The sequence below is a fragment of the Topomyia yanbarensis genome, chromosome 1 (genome assembly GCF_030247195.1).
Source record: "Topomyia yanbarensis strain Yona2022 chromosome 1, ASM3024719v1, whole genome shotgun sequence".
NCBI lineage: Eukaryota > Metazoa > Arthropoda > Insecta > Diptera > Culicidae > Topomyia > Topomyia yanbarensis.
Genome location: NC_080670.1, coordinates 149921309 through 149938782, shown reverse-complemented (window position 1 = coordinate 149938782; position 17474 = coordinate 149921309). Strand labels below are relative to the sequence as shown.

The window sequence follows — 17474 nt, the reverse complement described above, 5'->3', positions numbered from 1 at the left end:
TCCTTGGTTTTGTGGATGATATTGGTGTAATTGGAAGCGGTCGTAGAGCAGTGAAAGAGGCCTTTGTGCATTTTAAGAGGGAGACAGCGAGGATAGGTTTAGTCATCAACTCAGTCAATACAAAGTACATAGTCGCAGGTAAAGAGAGAGGCAGGTCTGGTGGTGTTGGTTTCGGTGTAATGCTTAATGGAAAAGTGTTTGAAGTGGTCGAAAAAATCGTTTATTTTGGTACACTTGTGACTTGCGACTCCCGTGAGGTGGAAAGACGTATTGCAGCTGTCAACAGGGCCTTTTACGGTCTACATACAAAGAACTCGCAAACGTCATTCATTCGTCAAATTCGCGTTATACAAGACACTAATCCTCTCTGTCGTTCTTTATTGCCACGGGAGGCAGATAGGAGAGTATTCGGAGTCTTCGAGCAGGACTTGAGATTCCTGAACGTGCGAGGAAAGTGAAAGGGCGCCATCCAAGGCCGACAAATATGGAGCTCTACGATATGCCCGGCATTGGCGAGATGACACTGTGGCCAACAAGGTATTTTGATGATTGGCATTATCCAAGTATTTATTAGATAGTGGAAAAATGGTAACAAAATAGAACTGTTTGATGAAAACCTGAGGCGCAAATAGATCTAGCGAGTCGCTAGATTATAGCTAAGACTTGCGATAATGGATCAACGGCAATAGAGCACAGTTTATACTAAAGGAGCTGAAGTCTCCAAATTATTCTCAGTTTCGCCTGATAGACAAGCAATGGGTGATTCGGAGTTACGCTATATTAAACAGGCACGCTATATTAAACGTCCCCTAAGCTAAACATAAATAATAAACTAAAAAAACTGGTTATTTCATTCAGATTTTCAGATTATTGAAATGTATAAAATTAATAACAATACAAAAGTAAAAAAAAATTAAATGGAAAAAACGAATTGATAAAACAGATTAAGTGCATATAATAAAATTCAATATGTGAAAACCCGACTTAAAATTGATAAAATTATTAAAGCTTAATGAAAAATTAAAGCAGTTAAATTTCCGAAGAAAGTATTATAAAACGAAATAAATCATCAAATTATCAAATTAAAAAATAGCTTAATGATTGAAACCTGGGAAATTAATACAATACCAGTACCAAACCAATCATTCGCAGAAGCTCTGCGTATACCAAACTTCTAGCATCGACCATCGAATTGCCGAACGAACTGATCTACGGAATAGAATAAAACTAAACATTACCAGTGGTATAGGGATTTTACCAAACCATTGCGAACATAACCATATAAATTTTGGTTTTAAACTGTGAAGCCACCGTGCATTTTTTTAAAAATCTTGCCACGAGTTTTTACGACCTCTAAACTTCGGGTTGTTTGCATTTTTATGCGGGTTCAATATTTTTAATTTGGTTTCAGTGGGGGCGTTTGACCCATATGGCTGGCTACCTCCTTGCTGATATGACCTGCGTTAAGCCAAAGCGAACTGAGCGCCATAATTTGTTCTGGTATTTGTAATGAAAAAATTCATTTACCATTATCATAGAAAGTTTGAGGGTACTTATTTGCTTTCTATTACTATGTAAGTTCTCAGAAACAAATTGATGTAGGTGTTTATAGTGCTACATTGGATGCGATAGCGATTTTTAGACAGATACCTCCAAATGGCGCTTGGTCCTATTTGGCTTAACAAAGGCCATATGTTCGACAAAGTACTTGGAAGAATTCGTCGACTTCGTAGCAGATCTCGTACTCGCTAACTATGTGTAAGTCAGAAGATGCTTGAACGGCGGACGTTCAACAAGACTGGATAGTGATGGCCGTGGCTGGAATAACCAGAAAATTCGCAATACGGTCATTATTCGCAATGTCTGGATTATTCGACCACCCGGATTGTTCGGCTATAAGTATGATAGTGAAACTTTGGGTTTTAACAAAAGATCATAATTTTGCTGCGATTCAAAACGATTTGATAGGGATTTTCGATTACGGCAAAACACGAATCTTTTGACAAAAATATCAGACTATAATATTTAAATTAATCTTAGTCTATCTTCTCGTCTCGTCTAAAATAAAGAAGCAATACATTCTATCTGCCGCTTTGTTGCTTATCTACTGTATATTGTATTGAAGCCCACTCTGTTGGGCATTAACCTTCCGGAAGTCGCGCTAGTGCACTGAGTGCACGCTGCTCTGAAAATCTAGCGAAATCGTCTTAGCGCACCAGCGGCTGCTCGTTCAGTGAACCATTTGCACGACTTCCGGAGGGTTAACGAAACTCGCCACAGACCTATGATTCGGCAAATAACAATTAGTAAAAGTGAACATGGCACTTAAACTTATTGCAGTCTCACATACATTCATTCAAATTAAATTACAACTAAACCGTAGAAATAATGGAATAACATGCAATATTTTGTCGAATGTGTCAACGTTCAGACTCTCGTATATATGGAAAAGTCGAAATTCGACTACATGTTCCGGGACCGTGTACTACCGAACAGTAATAACAGGCTAAAAACTGGGAGATGTAATCAGTTTCCAATGAATCTTCTATCCAGGCATTTCCAATAGCCGCTAGTGAAAAACCTAGCACCATAGTCAGATACATAATAAGCTCCAAGACAACAGAAGCGACGACGATTGAATATGTACGACAACTTGAGAGAGGCAGAGTGGTCATCCAAGCTACAGGAGATGAGTTAGCAAATGATTCCTCATGGCGAAAGAGAGTCTTCGCGCGCAACAGTAAGTGGTGCGATTGGATTAATCGAAAACTTATTTTTTTATTGTACGTGACGTGAATATATTAAAAGATCCACGGTTCACTCAAGCTAACGCGTAAGGCCGTGACAAATAAATAAAATATTAAAAAGAAAAGAAAGTTTCAGGAAATAGAGAAATTTTGAAAATGGATAAAAGATGGCTGAGAAGAAAACATTTTAGGCTGTTAAAGAGTAAGAGCTCTGAGCACACTGCAGTATACCAAAAAAACTTTGCGAAATTTACATGTTCTTGTAATCTTCTATTTGTTTTGCATTTCATTTAAAAACCTTAAAACAGATATTATGCCATTAAATTGTTTTTCAATTTTTGATAATCGAAGAATTTTAAACAGCTCTTATCAATAGATTTCACATTTTCTTACCACAAAAGAATCTATTTGTGTATATTCATGTCTTCCATATACTAATACAGATTCCCTACCATATCAACAACAATAGTGTATGTTAAATCGGATAACCTGTAATGTTTAGCAGCTGTTAAGGAAATGGAAGAATTATTCTCTTATTAAAAAAAATTAACCTTAGAAAATAGTCCAAATTAAACAAAATACATTTAATAATTTAATACCTTCTATTAATAACACTGTTAGTTTTGAACATATTTTCTCTATTCTTAAGTTCGTGTGCATTTAAATGAAATAATTGAATCATTAGGTTTGAATGCAAACTGACTTCCCTTATAGTTTTTGCACAAAATATTATTATTTCATATACTTTTTCACAAATCCATATTGTTCAGTCGTTGACGAATTTTCTACCGAATCGTTTGAAAAATTTCTATTTCAGAAAAAAAGGGTATCATGGGTAACCGAAAGCGGTGAAAAATATCTAATCCCCTATACAGAACCCATGTGCAGAGTATCATCCGCATCGATGAATTCCATGTTCGATTTAAGCCTACAGAAAGTATAATTCATTACCATCCAGTCCAGTGTATCGGATTCGTACCTTTCGAGATGAATTCAATTTCCACAAAATCGAGACCATAGTCGTTGATTACGGTGCAATTGTAGCCGCCAAAGTGCTGCCGTTGGCTGTTGTGAATGATAAGAGTCGACTTGACACCTTCCGGTTGGTGGCTTTCGATGACGGTGTACTCGTCGTGCTCACTGCTGGTGTTAATGTCGTGCCCATTGTGCGCCCAGATGATATGTTTCGCCTTCGGAATGGAGAAAGCCTCACACTCGAGTCGCCCGGTATCGGTAATGCTACCAAACTGCTGTCTCGGCGAGCTGATACTTGGCGGCCCTCTCAGATAAACGGTCGCCTCCGCCTCCACCTCCGGAAAGCCGGGAACAGAAGCCTTACATACGTAGCGGCCGGCTGTCGAGTGCATAACCGTAAGTGTAAAGTTGGCCAAAGTAGATGCGACTCGACCAGACCCATCATGCATCCAAACAATATCCGGCGAGGGATTACTATCCACATCGCAGAACAAGGATACCATGGTTTCTAGGTCAGCCTCCACCGATTTCGGGAGGCTGCGAAAGGACGGTGCATAACTGATATCCAATGTTTCACTTTTCTCACTCTTACCGACAACATTGCGCACCTCACATTCCACAACTGTGCCGTGGTACTTTTTAGAGGTATTCAATATGACCTGCAATGGACTTTGTTGGTCTATGGGATTGTTCTGGTTAGGCGTACTGTTACTTACCAGTTCAGTAGAATAGTCTCCAATCAGCATTTCGTTGCCAACGTACCATCGGTACGTAACGTCAGGTGGATTGGCATCGGCATGACAGTGCAACCGTACTTCGCTCCCTTCCAAAATCCTGCCGTCGTTGCTGCTAATGATTGTGATGCTCACTTTCGGAGCATACTTGACCTCCAGCTTCAGCCTAACCGATCGATAAGTGCGATCTGCTGTGTTCTGTGCCTGACAGGTGAACGTTGTATTGTGATGCTCCTTTTTAGGTGTCAGTTTGAGAATCGACTTGGCCGTGAAACGGCGGGCATCGGAAAGCGGCTCCTTCATGTACTCAATTCCACTCGTGAGCACATTGCCCAGTCCGTCGATCCAGGTCATCTGTGAATATAAGATTATTTTTTGTTTTCGATATTATTCTTCTTTTAACTCTTGTCAGTGTAGTAATATGTTTCGGATTCATATAAATTGGCAAATGGAGTACAATGATGCCAAAGCTGACCAAAATCTCAAAAACTGGTTTCATTCTCGATCAGCAAAAAAAAAATTCCTTCTGATTCTAAAGGTGCAGCCTGCAAAAAAATTTGCCATTTGAAGATCTCTAAGATGTAAATTTTGAGCTATGACTAGAAACGGGTTAATTTCAGAATTCGGACTCACATGTTCAAAAAGTACATGAACTACTGATTTCAAAAACTGTCCCATTGATTGGGACAGGCATAACGTAGATAATTAATGGATTGCCTTTCAAGCAGCCCACTTGGTTTTGATTTCCAACCCCGCACATATGGTTAGAGGTCTTTCTAACTCGAAAAAAGAGGTGAATGACTCTGGATAAAGCTTCTTTAATAATAATATAGCACATATGCTAATCAAAAGAATTGAAATTATTCAATACAATAGAAGAAAAAATCTAATAAACATGATTTAAAGAAGTAAAAGCAATTCAATGAACATGACAATAAAATATTCATATTTCATGGTGAGACGATTCAAGGAAATTGGTAAGTGGTCTTCAACCCTTCTCGTGGATTGTAAATTCTCAAAACACTTACATGATTGAAGCCATTATTCTACTCAGACAAGACCATGTATTTTCCCTATGCACATTTAATATCCTGTGAATTGGATCCCTAGTTGGTCAAGCAAACACTAAACAAACATAGCCATTAGTTTTCTCAGTCCAAAGAAATGTCAGCTCGATTGGAATCACCCGCCGGGTATGTCCCAAGTAACACACTTTGTTGGTATGCAGTATTCTTATCTGGATGTGGAACAGAGAATGTTTTTGTGAATACCCAAATCACTACTTACTGTACGACCCAAAAAGCGCACGTTGAGGTGCGATATAGAACAAATTGTCTTTTCAATATGTTCTCATGCAGTAATATTGTACTCACTTGTCCAGGATGCTTGCCAAGCAATATTATTTACAATCCAAAAGTTGCTGAATAGAACATATTCACACGGCAATGGCAGGAAGTTTACTGCTAACACAAATTGAGCAAGATTTCATTAAAACATGTTCTAGCTAAGTTTGATTGTCTAATTGAAAGAAATATTGATACCACAACGAATTCATATTGAATGTATAAATCAAGAAAATATATTTCATATTATGCAGTCAACATGGTTTCAGTACAGGGAAAACGAACGAAGTCTATATTTACTGGAAAACATGGCAATTTACTTCCAATATTTAAACGCGCCTCTCAAAATAACTGTTTTTTATATAAGTGTAAAATTTAATCCATGAATTCTAATTTAATAACGCATCTGTGAATGCACCTAAATGTAAAAACCTTTTTTTAATCCACCTAGTGCACAGTGGTCAAAATGAGCAAATTTATGCCTTTAATTATTTTGTGGCTAAACTATAGGGTTTTGAGTTTTGGTGATTCCAGACAAGTTTTTGAAGTTATTAGGGCGGATTTTTTGAAGTAGACGGCCATGTTCCAAAATGAAATGTAAAGGCATTTCTGAAATGTAACTTTTTACTGAAAGGAGATAGCCGGTTTGAGTCTTCAGCAAAGTTGTAGAGAATATTATTTTAAGTAATTTAACTGAAGATACTAACTCTCTATCTACAGCCGATTCGTTGTTATGAGAAGTTTTCGTTAGCATTTTTTAAAAATCTGTTTTTTGGAAATAACTTTTGTCATATTCATTTCTCTACAACAGTGTTCTCTGCAATGTTTTAGATATTGTGAAACGCCACAACTTTGTTGAACATTTTAAGACGCTTCGATGCTTATAAATAGAGTTAGAGATGTTTCTTTGATTAAAAATCTTAGCCAGTTTTCTAAAAAAGTGCAAAAATATGCAGGTGATATTGTATTATCTTGAAAGTACTATCAATCTACTGCAAAGTCATGAAGGAATGGTTAGTATCTGTTTGTATCCAAGAATGTTGCGCACAAATGAAATGGCGAGTATTTGAGTTTTAACGGCGTTTATATTCTATTCAATCTTAAATAATGGGAAAGTAGCAAATGTCTACAATAGAATGTTGATGATCTAGTCATCTTATCCTTTTTCGATGAACTGTTGTCTGCGTTGTTATGCAAATTTTTATTTGGATCGTCCTCAGTTTTGCTCGAAAACTGCAACAACATACGAAAACTGCAACAAATTTCGACGAAAAACAAAATCGCTAACTAATAAACGGCTGCATGAAAATGCTTGAAAAACTGAAAGCATACTGGAATGCCTAACAACAAATTATTGTCAGTAATATATAGATCAAATAGAATAGAAGCATCCGATGAACAATGAATATTGAAGTTGCTTTACTTCAATTTCGCACTTATACACGGTTTACAATATACCAAGCAAATATTCATTATTCATTTCGTTTATTTGATAGGCACAAATGCGTTAGCTTGGCGGTGCCAAATGCTTTTGTTTTTACATTTGGATATCTTAAAACTAGGAGGTTACAATGTTGAAATATTTTTTTTACAAAGGAAAAGAAAGTTTACAGCTATCTTAAGACTAGAAATAAGATTCAATATACAAAAGAGGGCCAAAAGATTTTTTATGAAAAAATTTAAAACAAGGGATTCACTTTGATATACAAGAGGGGGAGTAATAGTATTTCACGAAATATTTTACGGTTATCTTAAAACTAACAATATAGTTTAGTACACAAAAGGGGGGAACAAATATTTATGAGAAATTTCACAGAAATCTTAAAACTAGGGATTCAATTCTATTTACAAGATGGAGGACAAGAGTTTCAATAAAGAGTAAAAATTATAGCTATCTTAAAACTAGGAATACAGAATACTAATTTGAATTTTTTAACTAAAACTTATGCTTGGTCAAGATATTCAAAGGGTGGCTTATTTCCGCATCAGTGTAGCAGCAGTTGTATCAAGGACAGGGGAGAGACAGGGAAAGAAGAGCAAAACTTGTAACTTTCGCTCGAACGGCGGGGGGGGGGGGGGGGGAGGGGGATCAGCGAATCAAATTTGCGCCTCAGTATAGTAAGTCGTCGAGTACCGGATTGGCGGATGGTATTCTTCGGACCCGCGGGGAATCCTTCAAAAGTCATCGGACCTCGAGTCGCTCTCGCTTCAGTTTCCTTCTATGCAGGCGTAGTGGTAAGGGCGATGGCGGTTACATAGTGGCACTCTGGAGCTGATCGGTTCCACAAGGCAGGAGGAAACTCTAAAAACGAGAAATAAAAGAGAGGGGCTAAATTGGGATATTTATCGTTTTTATGAAGGTATAAATAAGGGACATATAGGGGAAATCACGAGTTGCCAGCATATCTCGGACTGGTACATTGGGTGGTCTACCTCGGGCCCGAAGGGATTCCTTTAACTGAGACCTGGCGTCACAATACCCGGCGCACACCCAGACAACGTGTTCGATGTCGTGATAGCCCTCGTCACAAGCGCACAGACTACTCTCCGCAAGCCCAATACGCCGCAAATGCGCATCCATGGTGTAGTGATTGGACATAAGTCGGGACATTACACGAATAAAATCCCAACCCACATCCATCCCCCCGAACCAAGGCTTCGTTGATACCTTTGGGATAATCGAATGTAGCCATCGTCCAAGTTCCCCATTGCTCCACGAGGTTTGCCAACTGTTGAGCGTCCTCTGACGACAAATACTAAAAAATTCGTTGAAGCAGATTGGTCTTTCGTATATGTCACCATTTAATGCGCCCACCTTTGCTAATGAGTCGGCCTTTTCATTGCCCGGGATAGAACAATGAGAGGGGACCCAAACAAAGGTAATCTGATAAGATTTTTCAGATAACGTACACAAGGACTCCTGTATCTTCCCCAGAAAATACGGTAATTGCTTTTTAGGCTTCACCGCACGAAGAGCCTCGATAGAGCTGAGGCTGTCCGAAACGATGAAGTAGTGATCTGTGGGCAGAGTGTCGATGATCCCAAGGGTGTACTGAATTGCAGCTAACTCTGCGACGTAAACTGAAGCGGGATCATTGAGCTTGAATGAAGCGGTGATAGTATTGTTGAAGATACCGAAGCCAGTGGACCCATCGAGATTTGATCCGTCAGTGTAAAACATTTTGTCGCAGTCGACTTCTCGGAATTTATTATAAAATATATTGGGGATCACCTGCGGGCGTATATGGTCCGGAATTCCACGAATCTCTTCCTTCATGGATGTGTCGAAGAATACAGTAGAATCAGAAGTATCTAGGAAACGGACACGGTTGGGATTGTACGAAGAAGGATTGATGCTCTGTGCCATGTAGTCGAAGTATAAGGACATAAAACGGGTTTGAGAATTAAGCTCGACGAGCCTCTCGAAGTTTTCAATTACCAACGGGTTCAGAATGTCGCATCGGATGAGCAATCGATATGAGAGTTCCCAAAATCGATTTTTTAGCGGAAGAACGCCCGCCAGCACTTCGAGACTCATCGTATGGGTCGAGTGCATGCAACCCAAGGCAATGCGCAAGCAACGATACTGGATTCTCTCCAGTTTGATGAAGTGTATGTTCGCAGCGGAGCGGAAACAGAAACACCCGTACTCCATCACCGACAATATCGTTGTTTGGTACAACCTGATCAGGTCTCCTGGGTGAGCACCCCACCATGTTCCAGTTATTGTTCGGAGAAAATTGATCCTTTGTTGGCATTTCTGTTTCAGATACCTAATGTGACATCCCCAGGTACCTTTAGAGTCGAACCAGACCCCGAGATATTTAAATGTGAAAACCTGGTTGATCGTTGCACCCATTAATAAAAGCTGGAGTTGCGCCGGCTCACGCTTCCTAGAAAAAACAACCAACTCAGTTTTCTCCGTGGAGAACTCAATACCCAGCTGAAGAGCCCAAGCAGACAAATTGTCCAAGGTATTTTGTAATGGTCCTTGCAAGTCGGCAGCTTTGGGCCCTGTAACAGAGACCACCCCGTCGTCTGCAAGTTGCCTTAGCGTGCATGAATTGGCAAGACAATCGTCAATGTCATTCACGTAAAAATTGTAGAGCAGGGGACTTAGACATGAGCCCTGGGGAAGACCCATGTAGCTAAATCGCGATGTTGTTAAATCGCCATGCGAAAAGTGCATGTGCTTTTCAGACAACAGGTTTAGCAAAAAGTTATTTAAAATTGGTGAAAGACCATGCTGGTGCAGCTTCTCTGACAGAATGTTGATAGAAACTGAGTCAAAAGCCCCCTTAATATCCAAGAAGACTGATGCCATCTGCTCTCTGTTAGCATAGGCCATTTGGATTTCTGTAGAAAGCAACGCAAGGCAATCGTTCGTCCCTTTGCCTTTGCGGAAGCCAAATTGTGTATCTGACAGTAAGCCATTTGCTTCAACCCAATTGTCGAGGCGAAACATGATCATTTTCTCGAACAACTTCCGAATACAGGACAGCATTGCAATCGGCCGATACGAGTTGTGGTCGGAGGCTGGTTTTCCTGGTTTTTGGATGGCGATGACCTTCACTTGCCTCCATTCATAAGGGACAATGTTACCCTCAAGAAACTTGTTAAATAAATTCAACAGGCGCCTTTTTGCAGTGTCAGGCAGATTCTTCAGCAAGTTGAATTTGATTCTGTCTAACCCTGGGGCGTTATTGTTGCACGATAAGAGAGCAAGTGAGAACTCCACCATCGAAAACGGTGTTTCGTTCGCGGTATCGTGAGAAGACGCGGCGCGGTACGTTTTCTGTACCGGGACAGAGTCCGGACAGATCTTCTTGGCGAAAGCGAATATCCAACGGTTTGAATATTCCACGTTCTCGTTGGTACTATTATGATTACGCATACGTCGAGCCGTACCCCAAAGAGTGCTCATCGCTGTTTCTCTCGTTAACCCGTCGACGAACCGGCGCCAATAACTGCGTTTTTTGGCTTTCATTAGACTCTTCATTCGCCTTTCTAACGACGCGTACTGTTGATAGCTAGCGGGTAACCCGTCTTCCCGGAAGGCCTTATATGCAGTGGACTTTTCCGCGTACAACTCTGAGCACTCTTTATCCCACCACAGGGTGGGAGACCGTCCATGGGTATTCGCGCTGGGTACTGGGTTAGTCTGAGCTTGATTCGCACTGTCGAGAATCAAGCCAGCCAAAAACCTGTACTCTTCCTCCGGAGGAAGTTCTTGAGTGGATTCGATTTTAACGGATATCGCGGTCGCGTAACTCTTCCAATCAATGTTCCGTGTGAGGTCATACGAGACATTGATTGTTTTCGATGGTCTTGAACCGTTAGCAATTGAAATCACGATAGGCAAATGATCGCTACCGTGGGGATCAGGGATCACCTTCCACATACAATCTAACTGTAGCGATGTCGAGCAAAGCGATAAATCCAACGCGCTTGCGCGTGCTGGTGGTGTAGGAATCCGCGTCATTTCTCCCGTGTTTAAGATGGTCATGTTGAAATTATCGCAAAGATCTTGGATTAATGTTGATCTATTATCATCATGAAGACAGCCCCAACCGTACCGTGCGAGTTAAAGTCTCCCAGAACTAGCCGCGGTGCCGGTAAGGATTCCATGATATTACAAAGCGTTCGGTGCCCTACCGAGGCTCTAGGAGGAATGTAGATGGAAGCAATGCAAATTGATTAAAACTTGACAAGCGACAATTTCAATGCCTGGTGTCGAAGGGAGGTTAATTCGGTTGAAAGAATAGCACTTTTTGATCCCCAAAAGTACTCCTCCATAGGGGTTTTCTCGATCCAGACGAATTATATTAAAGTCGTGGAAGTTGAGATTTATATCGGAAGTTAACCAAGTTTCACATAATGCGAAAGCATCACATTTTAAACTATTTAGTAAAAATTTAAAGGAATCGATTTTCGGGAGGATACTTCTGCTGTTCCACTGTAGAACAGTGATCGAATCGGTGACCTCGTTCGATGATTTAGCCATCGAAGGATACGATCGCTGCAAGGAGGGGCCATTTAGTAGTCAATTGCTTCAAAAATGTTTGCACTATAGGGAGAAAACGTATCAGAAGGCTTTTAAGAGGATCAGTAACATTGAAAGCTGTGAAAATTAAGTCCACTATGTCAGAAAATTTCATTAGTCCGCTACTGGACTGAGTATTTGTTTGAAAAAAGGGAACACTTGGGGTTTTTGGTGTCCCTGGAAGTGGTGGGTACTCCTTGTTAGAATTAATATTTCCAAGTCCTGGAGCAAATTGCTTCGGCTTTTGTGCATCACTTCCGTTGGATTTATTGGTTGTAGATGGCGCACTCTGAGTGGACGACACCTTGGCACCCTTACGGGGCAATGTAGGGGAGGCTGGATTTCTCCTCTTCCTGGATTCCCCTGGGTTAACCAAAGATGTTCCCTCTCGTGGGTCGTCAGATTCTTGCTCAACGTTAGCCAAACCAGCATAGGGATTTTCGGACAGGACAGATGGCGAAGCATTCTTTAGCATTTCTGCATAAGAACGCCTTGAGCGTTCCTTAAGGGAGCGCTTAATTTTATCCCCGCGCTGCTTGTACGCAGGGCATGATTTAAGAGCATGTGAAGGGCCCCCGCAGCAAATACACTTTTCAGTTTCTTTGTCGCAAGAGTCATCCTCATGCTCTCCTTCGCATTTGCCGCATCGTTTCTTATTTCCACAATATGTGGCTGTGTGGCCCAACTGCTTGCAATTGCTGCAGCTCATGACCCGCGGTACAAACAGGCGAACTGGTAGGCGAACCCTGTCAAGGAGGATGTAGTTGGGAAGAGAGGACCCGGCGAATGTCACCCGAAGCGAGCCTGATAGAGAGTAGGTAGTCTTACCTCCCTCGGTGTTTGCGGTATACAATTGTTTGCATTCTAAGATCTTAATCTGTTCAAGAGAGGGGTCCTTAAAGCAGCCAACCCCGTGCTCCAACAGTTCTTCGCATTTCAGGCCCGGTTCGGACACTACCCCATCGATTTCACAGGCCACACAAGGCACGTACGCTTTAAATTCCCGCGTAAAGCGCTCACAGCAAGCAATCGCGTTTGCCTGCCCGAGATCATTCACTAGAACACGTATCTTGTTTGCCCGAACACGTGTTATCTGAGTTACGGCCGGGTAATTAGCAGTCAGATCTCGAGAAAGTTTTAATATATTAACCGGTTTCTCTCCGGTCCGAAAATATACCACCCATGGCCCAGAGGAACCTTCTGGGTACTGCTTTATACGGGGAGCAATGCGAGTATTAGGGGGATCAGGGACTTCCATGATTACATCAGATGGTATTTCGCCCTCGGCCATTTAAGCACGAGGGCAGAGCGTTATATAAACGGGAATGTGTCTTATTATTTGATTACAAGGTAGAGTAAAAGTAGGGAAAAGGAAAGAAAGCAAACGAGGGAAAAAAAATAAAGCAAAACTTATCTGCAAACAACGTCGATTGTTCCGCACCAGCGAAAACAATGTGCTGGATTTACTTTCGGCACCAGCAGAACGGCAGCTAACGAACGAACAAAGGATGACCTTGACTCACTAAAATTTACACACCGAACACCACTGTGAAATATAACGATCCGTTCCGTTCAAAGGTTGGGAGACGTATGAAGCAAATATTCATGTAAATATCGACGAGGGGGGGTAAGAGATTAGGTTCATTCGGTGAAAATTGCTTTTAATAGATTTTGATGATACACAAAGCGTTAGTCAATTTCCATATAATAATGCAACATTTGAACTTAATTTTTTAAATTTTCGTGGTAAAATATTGAAAATAATTGAGAGTGAATCTGTGGAGGAGACTTTAAGAAAATAGGTGTGCATCATAACTCAGAATCTACTGGACGAATTATTTCAAAATTTTTTACACTACTTCTTTTAATGGAACTATGAGTACTTTTTACTAAATTATGGTATTACTTTTGCAATAACTCATTAATTGATTATAATAACTAAAATAATTTTGAATACAGTACATATAAAATGGTTGAATATAATGAAGCCAGATAGCGCTGAAGAAAAAACTCAAATGCTCGCCGTTTCATTCTTTTATAACATTCTTGGATACTGACAGATACTAACCACTCCTTTAGGATTTTGTAGTAGATTGTTAATACTTTCAAGATACCATTATTTCATTTGCATATTTATGCAATTTTTTTAGAAAACCTGTTAAGAAATATAACATTTTTAATCAAAGAAACAGCTTTAACTGTTTCTATAAACGTCGGATCGTCTTAAAATATTCAACAAAGTTGTGGGTTTTTATAATATCTAAAACATTGTGAAGAACATTGGTGTAGAGAAATGAATACGACAAAAGTTATTTTAAATAAACTGATTTTTATGGGGTTCATTGGAAAACTTCTCATAACAACGAAACGGTTGTAGATAGAGAGTTAGTATTTTCAGTCAAATTACTAAAAATAACATTGTCTGCAACTTTTCTGAAGACTCAAACTGTCTATCTCCTTCCAGTAAAAACTTACATTCCAAAAATGCCTTTACACTTCATTTTGGAACATGGTCGTCTACTTCTGAAAATCTGTCTTAATAACTCCAAAAACTTGTCCTAAGTCACCAAAACTCAAAACCTTATGGTTTAGCCGCAAAATAATTAAAAGCATGAAATTGTTCATTTTGACCACTGTGTATTGGTGCAATTGTGCCTTTCTCATTTTTCTAAACTATGATTCTATGGCTGGTTATGTTCAACATAATTGTGGAAATCAGTGGCGTAGCCAGAAATTTGGTTTGGAGGGGGTTTTGATGAAAATCGCAAATTTTTTGAAAAAATGCTAAAATTTAATATGAGTTTGATAAATTATTGAAAACTCAAAAACATAAGTAGTCTAACAGATGTCATTCCAGTCTATAAACAAGAAGGATCAACATGGAACAGTTTTCAAACCTCTATAGATTATTTTCTTGTATAATATGTCAATGAAGTCAAAAATTGCGATCTTTTAAAGTGGGATAAATGATCTAAAAAATTTTCAACGTTCAAGATCACCTAATATAATAATCCTTGACTTTGAAGGTTTGACAACTTCGGGAAGTTATCAACATAAAACAGCGCCTGCTTTGATATAGAAATTTTAGTGATTAACTCTCATAGAGGTAATTATGGTGAATTAATTTTTCAAAAATATTAAGAGACATGGTGCCTTCAGCAAAGTTTTTGATAATGTCATTTCAAACAATTTTGTTGAAAATATGAAGGCTACATGAATTCAACATATAGGGATTTAAATGGACTGGGCCTGCTATATTTCTTCTTAGTGAAGAAAAATTTAGGTGAAAACTATTTTTTTCTGCGCTACGGATAAAATTGTTTGAAACAATCATTGCGAGTTGAGAACACAAAACCTATAACTAAATTATGGATGGATGGAACTGAAACTTGCGTTTCGACTTCATCTCATCAGAATCCGACACTAACTTGGTGGGCGGACTAAGCTTGCGCCGAATTGATGCTAGCTCCTGAAAATGGAATCACTCTTTGTGTTTTTGAGTCCTTTTAATATCTGGGAATTATTGTATAAGCTTCAAAGGCACCTTGAACGCAATGTGAATTTATTACTTAATTACCGCAGAAGAGATTTATCAAATACAGTAATTTCAGAATAGCTTGTTGTAAAGGTTTTCTACTACTATATTTCGATACTCTGAATATGTGGGATATTTATGTCTTTGACAAAGTTGTTAGAAATAGCACTTTCGAAAACTTTGCTGGAGACATTAAGTCTCGACCCAAATTTGGTTGAAGACTAATTCTTGTCTATAATTACTTCTAGCAGGATTAACCGTCAAAATTATTCTATCAGCAGATGAACAGTTTTACGTTTTGAAATTCTTCAATGTTACTTAACATCGAAATTTGGCAGTTTCGAATGAATGTGATCGTGGCCGTTAAAAATTTATCGAGCATTAATTTTACTTTTCTTCATTAGTCAACCTCACAACTTGCAGTACTAGTACGTAGCACACAAAATTTTAGTACGCCATTCATTGCATCCTGCTAAGAGGCTATTCATATAGTTGATAATACAACAAAAATCCAATGCTCATAAAACCGATCCTGACCTGCTAGAGATAAAATTACATCAGCTTTCAACTAGTTTCTGAAATGTTATTCTTGTTGTTAACCATATTGAATTGTTGTCTAAACTCTACACAATCTAAAAAATACATTTTCAGTAAATGTTGAAATGTATGTAAGTTTTCGGTAAACAAGCTTATGTTTTATATGCAATCAACCTATTCAAATTTAGATTCCCATTCGAAAAATTGTCTCTAATCCATATTTTGAAGCATCTTTCACAAAATGAGCTCATAATAATTCAGATAGTTATTTTATTTTACATTGACGTAATTTGACAACTGTGGGATTTTGGCTAAGAGATAAGTTACAAGATCCCCTTCCCACAATTTTCCAAAAGTTCTCATGACGCTTTAAACACAGTTCTCAATGTAGTGTTCAGAGAATATTTTTCCAAAAATATTTTGTGGAATATTAAATTAAATTCGTCAGCATCATTTTTTTTTCATTCCAATTAATTTTGGTTTGGGGGGGGGGGTTTAACCCCCAAAAACCCCCCCCCCCCTGGCTACGCCACTGGTGGAAATGTCTATTACTTTCTTGGAATACCTATATACAATGGATCGCCATCCACGAACTTGATGAGCTACGCTGAATCATTTGAAAATTTAAATGGTTGTGTACAGGACAAGACCACGGTGACATTGAAAAGGTAGCTTTTTCATAATCGTGCAAGTGAATTTTATCTATCACAACTATCGTCTCACGTTCTAGCTCACTCTCCTGTTCCCATATGTTACAATTTGTTATACACCCTCCCCATTAAAACATAATTTATTGAAGGTCCTCTAACGGTAATCTATTATTTCAATCAATCAGGTATCTCACTAGCTGATTCGCATTATTTAGCTGATCCATATAGTAAAAATAGGCTGGTCTGTCCAGAAAATATATGGAAAAGAAAGCTTCATATTGAGAACTGAGGAAGCCCACGCTCGCCAACGGAAATATAAAGTTTCTCCACGAAATATGAAATTTCATTTTCAAATTAAATTTTCAATAACGTACTAATGAACTTAGGTAAACAAACTTTAGGTTAAGTATTTCTTAATCGATTAATAGTCGAAGAAATTAAATTATTTGATAAAGTACCGTGTTATACAACGTTCGCTCTACCAGTTGAGTTTTGAAGCTATCTTGGTGATATTTTTCTTGTTGCTAATTATTATAACGTGTTACAACTCTGTAGTGTAAACATAGTATTATTAAACCGGTTCTAGTGTAATCATAGTATTATTAAACCGGTTCCAGTTTAAAACTAAAAAAATGAGCTGCATGTTCTGCAGCGTTTTATGTTATACAGGTGTTTTGATATGGAACTAGAACAGATACAATTACATCCCCAGTTCCGCGGTTTGTTTTATAATTTAAAACAGATTTATTTTAAAATTTAAATTGGTATACACAACCGTTCTATTTAGGGTTGCCACCCCTCCGGGTTTGACCCGGAGACTCCGGTTTTCAGAGACGATTACCCACCTAAACTGCTCCTGGGACGGTATAGTCTTGTTTTAAAATTTTCAGTTATATGCAGTACGAATCAA

General features: G+C 38.9%; 1 protein-coding gene across 11 annotated transcripts in view; it reads right to left on the bottom strand.

Annotated features, from left to right (window-relative positions):
* LOC131677035 (irregular chiasm C-roughest protein-like) overlaps nt 1-17474 on the bottom strand; it is a 569032-nt gene that overhangs the window by 128478 nt on the left and 423080 nt on the right. For all 11 annotated transcript variants that reach the window (XM_058956588.1, XM_058956579.1, XM_058956554.1 and 8 more), the window contains 2 exons: nt 4439-4810; nt 3727-4381 (listed from right to left, as the gene is read on the bottom strand). In XM_058956588.1, coding sequence (XP_058812571.1) covers nt 3727-4381; nt 4439-4810 — 1027 coding nt within the window. The remainder of the gene's footprint in view (nt 1-3726; nt 4382-4438; nt 4811-17474) is intronic.